Below are 12,116 nucleotides of genomic sequence, written 5' to 3'. Positions count from 1 at the left end.
TGCACAATCATCTTGAAACCCAATAGATCAGCATTCGGAGAGAAGACACACTTAGTGACACGAGTTTCAAAAAGTAGAAACGCTAATCTAATCATATTTACTGTTACATCTCAAACCACTTTCCCTTATTAGGTGTCTCGTTTATTTGTTCAACCACCTGATAGCCACAGTTCCATCGGTATCCGGCAGTCTTGGCAACAAGGCATAGCAGGCTGGGCAGCAAAAAACGGACAAGACGACCTACCTAGGAGCTAAAACACAGCCACACAAGTGGACGTCACCGTTGCACGACTCAAGTCATTGTCTTTAATTGACCTGGATAAGTTACCTTCTCGTCCAACTTTGGCGGCCTCGCGAACTGAGGGTTTTCGCGATCACGACTCCTCTTCCACCAGCATATCGACTCCGCTCTTGGTACTACATCTATAGCACAATAACTATTGCCGTGCTCTCACCATGAGCTTCAAAGGCTTTCAAAAGAGCCTCACCCGGGTAAGCCGTGCCCCTCACTTGTTTGTCGTCGGGTTTGCAACTTGTCTGGCGCGCACGAAACGACATTCTCGCGCGCGACTGAATAGCCGAGACACGTCAGGATCATCAAATACGCCGAACAAAGTACTGACACCTCTTGCTCTTCCAGGCGCCGCAACAATTCAAACAAAAGTTCAACATCGGCGAACATACCAAAGATGCTGTCTATATCGATGCCGAACGACGCTTCCAGGAACTCGAGACTGAGACCAAAAAGCTCCACGACGAGTCCAAAAAGTACTTCGAGTCCATCAATGGCATGCTCACACATCAGATTGAGTTTAGTCAGGCCATGACTGAAGTCTACAAGCCAATCTCGGGTCGCATGTCTGATCCCGACTCAATAAAGTTCGAAGGAAACCCCGAAGGTATCCGTGCTTGCGAAGAATATGAAGCCGTCGTCAAGGACTTGCAAGAAACGTTGGCCCCTGAGTTGGAGATGATAGAGTCTAGGATTATCCGTCCCGCCAACGAATTGCTCGACGTCATCAAGGTTATACGCAAGACTGCCCTCAAGCGTGAACATAAGCGACTGGATTACGACCGACATCGCACTGTCCTCAAGAAGCTACAGGACAAGAAAGAACGCACTGCCAAGGACGAAAAGGCAATGTGGAAGGCCGAGGGAGATGTCGAGCAAGCCACCCAGGAGTTTAACTACTTTAACGATCTCCTTAAGGATGAGCTGCCGAAGCTTTTCCAACTCGAGCGCGAATTCATCCAGCCTCTGTTCCAGTCGTTTTACTACATGCAGCTCAACATCTTCTACACTCTACACGAGAAGATGCAAAACTGCGATATTGGTTACTTTGATCTGACACTCGATATCGAGGACGCTTTCCATGAGAAGCGTGGTGATATTCAGGAGCAAACTGAAGCTCTGTCCATCTGCCGCTTCAAGACGACTGGTCGCCCACGACCTGTACGGTACGGAGCAAAGCCCGCCCTCGAAGGCCCCAAGCAGCCCGCCCTCCTCACACAGGGCGGCGAAGACTCCAAGCCTTCAAGCAGCACTGTTACTAGTCCCAAAATCGGCGGCTGGCAACGCCCAGCCTCGACCGCGAACGGCTCAGCGGCTCCTCCTCCTTATACTCCCCCAACAGGAGCCAATGCAGGTTTGGCAGCCATTGCTGCTGGCAAGAAGAAGCCCCCGCCACCCAAGCCCAAGCCCAAGCCTATGCGCTTGACGGCCCCGGGAGTGGAGACTGTCACGGCTCTCTACGATTATGCTGCGCAAGCCGAGGGTGATCTAAGTTTCCGAACCGGTGACGTTATTGAGATCGTTACAAGAACTCAGAACGACAACGAGTGGTGGGTTGGACGTCTGCAAGGCAAAGAGGGCCAGTTCCCAGGTAGGTGTTTAAATATCCGACAATTTTGGCCCCTGAACTAACGGATGAAAGGCAATTACGTTCAACTCAACAGTTGAAAGGACTCTCGTTGCAATGAACATGGCGACAGCTGAAACTGCGATACCATTTTTACCACCTCGATACCATGGCATGAAGCAAACCATCTCATCACAACCCGCTCACGATAGACGCTCATAATTTCGAAGGGGCTGCATCGCATGGATGGACCCGACGGGGGGTATGGCGCATGATGTGTAGCGAAGCATAGGAGCCCAAGGAGGATAGACGGGGCGACAAATCACCCCGTTCGCTCGAGGTCCTGAAAGGTGAACCTAGATCCCTTCAGTTCTGGAGATACAAGAAGCCTGTGTGGCTAAAGAGATGGGGCATTTCTGGCGTTATGGATAAGGTTTTTGCTTGCCGGAAGCAGATTATACAATTAGTACTATTATTTTAACCGACGTTATCTTGGTGAAGTCCTAGATGGCCTTATTTGTCAATAACAGCTGATCAGTCTGCATAAGTAGGCATGAGTGCCCATTTCATTTCTATTTAGAGAAACGATCCAATGCGAGCAACCCAACATGCTTGCTTAATATCCACCAAGCACCAAGCCAGTACAGTAGAGTGGTCGGGCAGGCTCGGAGCCTGATTTCATTGAAAGGTGTGTAAACCAGACTTTGATGCGGCTCAAAATGCGGGGATCTATCAGGGGATCTCAACAAACCCCACGGCGTAGCTTACATGCACACCACTATTTTCCAATACTGTACTGTAACATAGAAATTTCCCAGCCTGCATCATTCAATTGGCCAATTTGCTTAAGTCTGCAAAGAGAATACCAGGGCACCGCAGCCTGGTCGAAATGTGAGCCAACTGAAGGAGCTATATCTCATACAAGGCAACAGCAATGCATCCAGTAGCACAGGATCTTGGACGAAATCCTGGGAAGGAGCTATCAAGCTACCAACCCTCCCCACAGCTGCTTCAATATGGAACAATGGAATGGGCAGGTGTAACATGTGTAACCTCAGCCTGTTCTTGATTCTTACACCAACTCGATAATCCCATGATTTGAAGATGCTGCGTACCTACCAAACACAGACTTTGTAGGAATGGTGATTGCTCTCTATACCTCCAGCTGTCAGATTCTCACGCGGCCACACGCTGCTTAGCTCCATGCATCGACGGAAGAGCCTCATAAAAACCTGGTGCCGCCCAATTTTCAAAACAACCTGATTGCTCTTCTGGCTAGTTCAAACCAAACAGAGACATGGGGCGGTCTTGTTTGATTGCGTGTTCCCGCGGGGTCCCGCTACGAGACAAGGCTCCGGTTTGGCTTTGAGGCTCTGCTCGCCCTCCCTCCCCGGAGAAGGTTTAATAGTGCCCTTGGCCTTTCGGAATAGCATCATGCTCGACAAAGATCAGCCTCTAATTCTTTGGTGAATATGATTGCGCGATACTCTGCCAAACCACGTCTCCCTTCCTTGTCTACAGCTTCGTCATGAGTCTTCTAAAATTGCCTGTCGAGATTGTCTCTCTCCTCGTTGAGTTACTTGACATTGAAGATGTCTTCAATATGGCATTAAGCTGCCGCTTCCTCAGCTGCATTCTATACGATAGACGAATGTGTCGACTTGCACTCGAGGTTTGTCATGTCTTTCACCATGTCCCATCTTACTATGTGAGCTAGTCCGCTGACGAGAGCATAAGAAAGCCCCATACTCTGCAGAAGCTCAGCAGGCGCAGTCAAATGGTGATTTCCCAAGGGCATTTCGTAAGCTGGCTAAGCGTCGAATGTCTGGTCGTGCTGCTGAGCCGTGGATGGCTGCTATAGTGGCAATGACAGATCACTTCATCTATACCAATGGCCACTTGTGCTACACCATTGGCAACAAGCATCTGCGTATTCTCAACACGCTTCAACAGACGCCCACGACAGAATTAACGGTTGACGTGCCACTGCTCCTTAAACTCGCAGTTCGAGATTATGATCATCTTAGACCGCACACAGTTGAGCCTCTTTACTACGCCGAGGGAGTCTTGTCATGTCTCGTCACCCAAGTCCTGGAAGATCTGACCACATGCAGCTGGCTCATCATATTTGAGCTGAAAGAAAGACCCAGTTGGGTTGTAGTACAAAGGCCATGTTCAAGATATCCAATCTTTGTACGTAACGACAAGAACTATCTGTTTTGGGGCTCAAGATCACACACAACACTCGACGGCTCCTATAGATGGGGCCTCCAGTGCCTCAATATCCATACACGCAAATGGTCAGATTCGCAACTCATTTTGTGGGACTTTGAAGGAGCAAACATAGGTTCAGACGCCTGTTTTGAAATCTTTGATGGCCAGCTTTATTGCGTTTCGAATACATTGAAAACACAGACAGGCATTGGCGCACGCAACAGCTTCTACCAGGTTCTGCGATTCCCTGTAGATGATGCAGTACATGAAAGAAGCGAGAAGCCTCTCATGCGTGACCTATGGCGCCGTCACGATTCGGAGGGCCTGGTAGATGAGCGCTGGACTTCTTTACAGCTCAGCAAAAGCGAGACAACAGGAAAGCTATCCATTGTCGAGATACGAAAAGAGTGGTGTTCTGGAAACGCGGGCAGTCAGAGGACGTGCTATAGAAAGGAGCTTCAGTTTGGCCGGCAACAGGCCAATCAATCATCAGAACCTCTTCTTCCAACACCACCCGAATCCATGGCAGAAAGCCCTGCTGAAGAGGATTGGAACAGCGGAGATCATGTCGAAGAACGTCTACGCAAGGACATTCACGTTGGTGATGGCTCGGGAGATACTAAAATGTACACCCTTCAAGAGTGTTTTGTCCGTTCATACAACCCATCTTGCGACTCATTCGTCGATCTTGTTACTGAGGCTTGTGGCCCAGACTCGGCACTGCAACTCAGAGTACGACCCAAGACAGATGGATCACCCGCTAATATTTGGCCACGGGATGAGCACCCGTATCGTAATGATGGTGTACTGGCACAACTTTACGGCGTCCTCAACCCCGTTCAACCGATCAAAGGAATTCAATGGAGTATGGATGAGCGAATACTTGTTTATTCACCAACCCACATGGCCACTGGGCACTTGAGGCCTCTTGTGCTCATATCATTTGATCCAGGACTTGTTCTTGGAGGCTTTCCAAACTATCGATGTAGTAGTGTGGAGGCAGGCTACAAGCCCAGTAGCCCCCCTCCCCAGGAAGGGGCTATCATCGGCCTGCCAAAAGAAATGTTGTCGCTGCCAAACCAGGAACTTGATGAATGTGCATTGGCAGGAGAAGAGGTTAAGAAGACCATTTCTAGCTTCATCAAAGTGCAGCCTGCGCTATATCAGCAGATGAGTATGGGCAATGGGGACACACATGGCTTTGATATGTCATCTGGAGTCCCCTCGGCGTTGGAATCTGTGGTGTGATTGGGCTCGGATTTTGAATAATACTGAGGCCTTCTGTAGCTTCACTCATGACCATAAGGGGTTAGCATACTGATATATCAAGAGACTATAAACCAATTCATCATACTCATACTAGAACCGATGAGAGTTTATTAGTTTTCTATCTAGCCTTGTCTTGTATTACGGCACATGTAGATCACCTTACATAAATGCAAGGAATCCTTTCGGTCATGACAGTAGAACTATCCATTTGATATCAAGACGAGCGGCCTTGCGCACAGCATTGAAGATCAGATGCAGGCGAGGACCAAAAGATGTCAGCTACAGTGACACAAAGGACTTAGGAGGCCTCCAAATACTAGGTCAAGAAACGCAGCCCTATCTTTCCGAGGAATAGAGCATTGTAACTTCAAATTACAATTAACTGTACAAGGTTTGATGGTCCATCTGCAAATATAGAAACGCCCGCTTAAAGCTACGGATCGGATTTAACAGCACATCATGCATGTCTGACTTGAATGCAAAACAGGAAGTGCAGAAAAGTGCAAGTTCTGGTGTGGTCTCAGCAGGCAAGAGACAAGTGGTAACACAGCATAAGGCGGGCTTTCGAAGGACTGCCTATGCCCAGTCATTCGAGATATTCAAATACCGTAACTTCCGAGATGGGGAAAATGATACATCATCTGACATGGTTCAAAGAGCGGCCAGCCAGTCACCATTTATTCACAAGTGCAATATTTTGGGTGTGCTTGTCTTTACAAATTCTCTTCAAATTGGCGCCATTTTTAGCTCCTATGATCTACGCTATGTAGAGTTGCATCTTGCAACATATGATAGAACCTACCCCAAAAGGCATCCAGAATGGTTGCCAGTATCCTGTCGGGCAGAGAAGCCAAATGATAGAAATCCGCTCGATGCGGCATCAACAACCCAATATGTATTTGAATCCAGGCCCCGAGCCTCCTGAAACGCGGGTTGACATCCAGTAATAGAAATTAAAAAGTACATGAGCTCGTGAGCGTATAAGATGATCGTCTATAACGGGTTTTCTCCAACGACAAAGTGCACAAAACAAATCAGATCCTAAACTTTGTTTGAGCCGCTGATTACTTTTTTCGGCGGCCGAACATCTTTGCCAGGCTACTGCCACTCTCTTCCTTAACGGGAGGAGAGGGGGCAATCACGGGCTCAGGCGGTGGCTCGGATGTGCGGAGGAATGCTGCCAAATCTGAAGTACGGGAAACATTGGAGGTTGCATCTCGAGGCTCAAACTTCTTCATGGGCACACGACGTCCAGAGGAAGCCGAGGAGACAGGTGGCGGTCGAGATTGGTTCTGGTTCTCGCCCGTGGGCTGTCCATATTTATCGTAGCCTGACGGGACATTGACCTGGATAGGAATATAATTCCTGAGACCAGCGCGGCTGCTAAGAGATCGGGAGTCGTTGCCTTGAGGAGATGTAGGGGAGTTGCTAGACTGGCTTTCCTTGCGGGTGAACCTTCCGATGAGACTTGGTGCACTGGCCTTCTTCTTTGGCATCTTCTGCGAAATGGGAACTGAGACAGGCTCAGGTGGAGGCTCGCAGTTCATAAGAAACTCTGCCAAACTCTCTTCTTTCTTAACGGGAGGTTTGGGTGTTGCGAGCAAGACCTCATCATCCTCGTCCTCCTCATCGCTGAAGTCGATGGCGTAGGGATCCTTGACACGTCTGGTCTTTCGTTTGGGCATCATGTCATCGTCATCAAACATCTTGTTAGCCGGCGCAGATGGACCTTTGTTCTTTAGAAGGGCTGTGTTAGAGTTGATGGACGAATGAATGGATGGCATTGATGATTCGGTGCCGTGGGTCGATGCTTGACTGTATCGAATATCGGGTATGCTAGCGTCAACGGCCTTACCACCTGATGGTTCTGTGGCGCCGGTCGTATCCCAAGGTGCGATGTTATGAGGAATTCGGTTGCTGTTTGCGGCTGGGGGTCCCTGTCGGATAAAGTCGATTAGATCCGAGCTACCACTACGAGACTCCAACGCAGCATCACGAGGCTTATAGCGATTTCGATTGCTTGCCGACGAAACTCGGCGTCCATCGAGGCTGGATTTGCCAGGGGTATTTGGGCTGCTCACATTTCGAAGTTGCGTTGGACGGCTGTCTCCCGCAGGACCAGTAGATTTGATAAATTCTGCAAAATCTGCGGTAGATTCGCTAGGAACACGGGCGTCTCTGGGCGCAGCCGACATACGAGGTCTTCCTGTGTTGGGCGCCGGGAAAGCCTTTGACCTGTCATCGGCAAGCCGGTTGTTGGGGGATGATCGCTTGATATCGGCTGTCGCTGACGAAGATCTGGATCGGTGGTGCGCCCGACTGTCCTCACTCTTCCTTGGCCCCTTGAAAGTCGAGGTGTCGAGAGGTTGATTGTGCTGTTCCTTGTTAGCCTACTGCCAGCTCGAACAATAATAGTCTACTTACATCCATATTACGCATATTCTCAGGTGTCAACGTGTAAGTGATGGTTTGATTGCTCTGAATCAGTTCCTCAAAATTGCGGGCCACGTTAGAGCGGCTACCGTTATCTTCAGAGGTTCTCACAGCCTTGAGACGACTCATGCCGGAAGAGGCTGATGAGCCTGAAGTATGAGTTGGTCGTGGGGTCTGCGCACTTCCACTCTCTTCATCCGAATCCCTTGTCTTTGATCGTTCTATCGAAACCATGCCAATGCTGTGAGTAGGAGATGTAGGAACCTTTTCATTTCGTGAAGCATGTCGATTTGACTGAGTAGAAGATGATTGCTGAAGGACCGGTGACTGAGCTCCAATAATACCTTGAGGTCGTTTGCTCTCAGTTGGTGAAGCAGCCTCAGGGACAGTTGGGGTAGACGGGTGATAAGCCAAATATTTATGAGGCCTCTGTTCCCGACTTCGATTTCGGTCAACCTCTTCATCTGAGCCGGTGACCGCTGCGGCGCTGGACATTGACCCTCGCATAGCATCGACGGGAGAGCGGCTCTTGGGAACTGTGACAGTGGGACGGGATGGAGCCGTGGAGGCATTCTGAGCCTGCAAATCAGTTGCACTGGCGCTGTTAGGAAGACTACTGCTAGAATGAATTGTCAGGCTCGCACGGCGGATACGATCTGCCGCATCGGCCGAAGGTGATCGAGATCCACTGGGGCTCTTAGGGCCTGCGACGTCAATGATACGAGCCGAGTGCACACTCGAGGACCTTTTAAGCGGGAAGGGGCCGCCAGTATCAGAAAGTGCTGGCGAGGAGCTTCCGGCCACGGACACTCGAGCTGAAGTCAAGATCTCTGCCTTCTCGTACGTTGAATCCTCCTCTGCCATCTCCTGCCGTGACTGGATACGACTTGTGATAAGCTTTGACAACCGCTGAGTTTTGGTTGCCGCGGGCTCTGGGACAAGCTCGTTCTTTGGCTTCTCCTCGCCAGTCTCTAGCTGACCGGCACTGTCTTGCTCAACCTTCGAATCTTCAGACAGGTTGTCCTTATTTTCATCAACGCTCGTACCGATGGAAACACCTTCCTTTGAGCGTTTCACAACAGCGCGATATGGAGAGGCGCCAGGCGTTGGAAGTGAGTTCGAACGCTTGCGACCAGTGAAGTCAGGGGTATTGGGCTGCGACAGAGTGGGCGTAGGGAGGCCTTGGATAATTCCCAGTGGCGTAATTAACAGGCTCTTTGGTCGGCGTCTACTAGCTTCTTCTGCTGGCTCCTCCTCCTCTTCGTCGTTTTCATCACTATAATATGCCAGACCAGGAACTTCGATTTCATCGACATCCTTGTCTCCCATTGGGAGCGCAATCTGGGAAGGCTCAGGGACTTCAATCTGGGTTTCGGCTTCATCATCACGGGTAGCAACTCTGCTGAGAGCAGGCGAGTCACCGAGCGCACTGTCTTGTCTCGGGTGTCCGTCGGACGCCCTTGAAAAGGGGCGGCCGTTCAGGTCAATGACAGGCGATCGTATCCGCTTCTTCCAACCCCTCCACAATCGCCCCAGTGTTCGGTCGAGTGCCACTCTCTCCATGTCTTGCTCTTCCACAACAATGCGATCGGCGGCATCGGTAGGGTTTCGGGTTCCTTCACTGATCTCCTTCTGGAATTTTGCCCGCAATCTGTGGTATGCGGCCTGACCCGCAACAGTAAGTGTGAGCTCGCCCATATACTCTATAACAGAGGTGAGGAAGATTGCGACAGCGGGTGAGATAACTTCGCTGGCCTGTTCGTTGGCGCCAAACTCAAGGTTTTCCTGTTCCATGTACAGGTCCTCATCTTCTTCCTCCATATCGCCTAGAGAAGAATACACCATACATCGAAGACGGGTGCGCTTCCAGACCAATTCCAGGTCCCAATCGCGCGCCTTATCGCCTTGGGGTGGGACGAAATCCTCCTCATCGCCTTCGCCCAGGTATTCACGTAGTTCTTCGTCGGCATTGTTGACGGCATCTTTTGCGAGTTTCGGTTTCAATACATCAGAAACGGCGGGTCGTAGGCTGGCAAGTGTGGTAGCGTGTGATCTGGATAGGAAGTTGAAAAGCAATTGATCCAGAAAGTTATTGACAAGCTGAAGAGCCTCTATCGTGACAAGCGCGGGGTCACTGGCAGGTTCAATGCCATGCTGATCATACCAGGTGTCGGCATGGCTATCATGATCGTTTGTAATAATCTGGGAAGCGGCCGAAGCAGCAATGAAAGCCGCCGAAGGTGAGACAGAGAGTGGTGGCGACATGAGACTGTGAGCAATGGTGGAAGGTCGGTCGCTGGAGAAACTTTGTGTCCTAGATCTCACGTCGCGAGGAGAGATGATGCCAGAGGTTGGCCGCGACACAGCCGAATCGCCATTGGGGTTCGCCATGGTTGCGATCTATATCTGTTGGCGGGCAGACCTGCAGAGGTCACCCTCAAGAAAAACAAAGAAAGAGTCGGGACAGGGCCCAGTCGTTGAGGGTATGCCTTCGTTTGCTTTGTACGAGGCGAGCCGCAATCGATCGATCGGATAGGCGCAGAATTGGGATTGGGGTCCCAGCTCCTACCCTGCGGGCTTGCGAAATGCTTGGGGGAGTGGGTGGATAGAATTCGCAATGGCTGAACGGCAACGATATGGGTCGGCGGGATGATACTGATTCTTGTTAATTCAGAGTCGCATAAGACGTACTGAGGCGCGGAAGTTGAACGGAGTGGAGGGACGGAGAGTTGCTTTTGCGTAACCACAAGTCGCAGATGTACGACGACTCAGCCATTGGACAAGACAATAGCTGACGGACACGGGAGCGCCAAACGTCGCAAGCCGATGCCACCAATGCGATTGCAGGTCAGAAGCAGAAGCAGTTTGCTTACCTACATTGACCGTGTTTGCTTGGTGGGAAAGGAAATGAAGGAGATGTAATGGTAGACGTACCTTGCAGCAACAAAGGCGATCGAGGACGCCAGATAGATTGTTGCAGCGTCGCAAAAGCAAAATCAATAGCCAAAAAGAAGCAGTCGACCTGTGACAAGGACGAGTTTGAGGTGGGAAAAAAAGAAAGAGGTTGAGATAGAGGTGGAAGAAGAATAGTACAGTAGAGTAGAAAGAGGCGTGAGCGTGTTGTCGATCAGGACTCCTTGTTTGACCAAGTCGCGGGTTCGGCTGGTGCTGGTGCTGGTGCTAAGGGTCTCGTCTCGTTCAGCCGGCGGATCGTATGTAAGTAGTACCTATGCAAGCCCCTGGACCCAGCCAGAGAGAAACTAAGTAGACCTAAGACTAAGAAGTAGAAGCCTTCTTGTTCTGACTCTGGAGGGGTCCCTGCCTGCGGTACAGTGCGGTCCAGTACAATTACATGGTCTAATAAGGGACAGAATCGACAGCAGATGCCCATAAGGTGGTATTGTACGGGCACTATCAGTGCGTCAAAGGTAATGGGATTTGCGACGAGGCCTGAAAGAGGTCTAGTCTGGCTTGACTGTGACAGGGATGATGAGGGTGGGTTGTTTCCAAAGGGCAGCTGGGGGTGAGATGCGATGAAGTCCCGAGCTGCGATTGGATAAGATGCTGAAGCAACTCCACGGCGCCCACCGTTCCTGGACAAGGGCCGGGCTGTATCGCAGGGTTTGAGTCAGGGACTCTTAGAGGGTCAACGGAGCCGAGTTAGGCTTTTAATTGGGATAAGGGGGGGATTTTTGGTGGGATTCAGGGACTCAAGAGTTTTTATGGTGTCACTGTTGTGCATTGAATTGATTAACGTTGCGTCAAAGGATGAAAAGTTTCTGTAAGAAATATCACATACAGTATACATTGGAGGCGTACCTTGTTCGGAGCAAGGGCCGTAAATACTATTCTAGGTAATGGCTTTTGCCTCCGTCTATGCGTGGCTAGAGCCTCGCCTCGATTCTGCAGTGAATGCAATGCAATCAATGCAAATTAATGGACTAGCCTCCATTACCCAAGTCAGATAGCTTCTCCGCGATATTCCTGACTAACCTTTCTAGCCTCGTTGTGGTTTCTCGGCAAGACCGTCCGTCTTATACGGCACCAAATGGCACTTATTGATCTCGAGTCTAGCCTGGCCGGCCAACTTACGTAGGTCTACAATTCCGTGGAGTGGTTGGTTAATGTTTTTGATATCCAAGAGACAAAGAGTGAACTGTGCGTAGAGGATCACCCAACTATGCATGTTTCTGATCGTGCTCACTTGGATCAGCTCTGATGATTTTCCTTGTCCATCACTAGGCATTAACTGCTAACCTTGCCTGGGTAGACAAGTCAGATCATCGTATCATATCTCGGATTATGTTTCCTTTTCCAAGTTGCCTGTTGAAACGTACTGGG

General features: G+C 50.2%; 2 protein-coding genes across 2 annotated transcripts; both read left to right on the top strand.

Annotated features, from left to right (window-relative positions):
• Positions 1-456: 456 nt before the first annotated feature.
• On the top strand, positions 457-1,960 carry B0J16DRAFT_380943 (BAR domain-containing protein; the record flags this gene model as incomplete). The annotated part of the gene is made up of 3 exons (XM_046131117.1): positions 457-492; positions 641-1,883; positions 1,935-1,960. The coding sequence occupies 3 exons, from the start codon at positions 457-459 to the stop codon at positions 1,958-1,960; spliced, it is 1,305 nt and encodes a 434-aa protein (XP_045986959.1).
• Positions 1,961-3,151: 1,191 nt separating this feature from the next.
• On the top strand, positions 3,152-5,468 carry B0J16DRAFT_300646 (uncharacterized protein). Its single transcript, XM_046124570.1, has 2 exons — positions 3,152-3,531; positions 3,597-5,468. The coding sequence occupies exons 1-2, from the start codon at positions 3,388-3,390 to the stop codon at positions 5,319-5,321; spliced, it is 1,869 nt and encodes a 622-aa protein (XP_045986958.1). The 5' UTR covers positions 3,152-3,387; the 3' UTR covers positions 5,322-5,468.
• Positions 5,469-12,116: the final 6,648 nt, after the last annotated feature.

The sequence above is a fragment of the Fusarium flagelliforme genome (genome assembly GCF_020744385.1).
Source record: "Fusarium flagelliforme strain FIESC 12 MPI-CAGE-AA-0113 chromosome Unknown B0J16scaffold_2, whole genome shotgun sequence".
Lineage (NCBI taxonomy): Eukaryota > Fungi > Ascomycota > Sordariomycetes > Hypocreales > Nectriaceae > Fusarium > Fusarium flagelliforme.
This window is presented reverse-complemented; position numbering and strand designations above follow the sequence as displayed.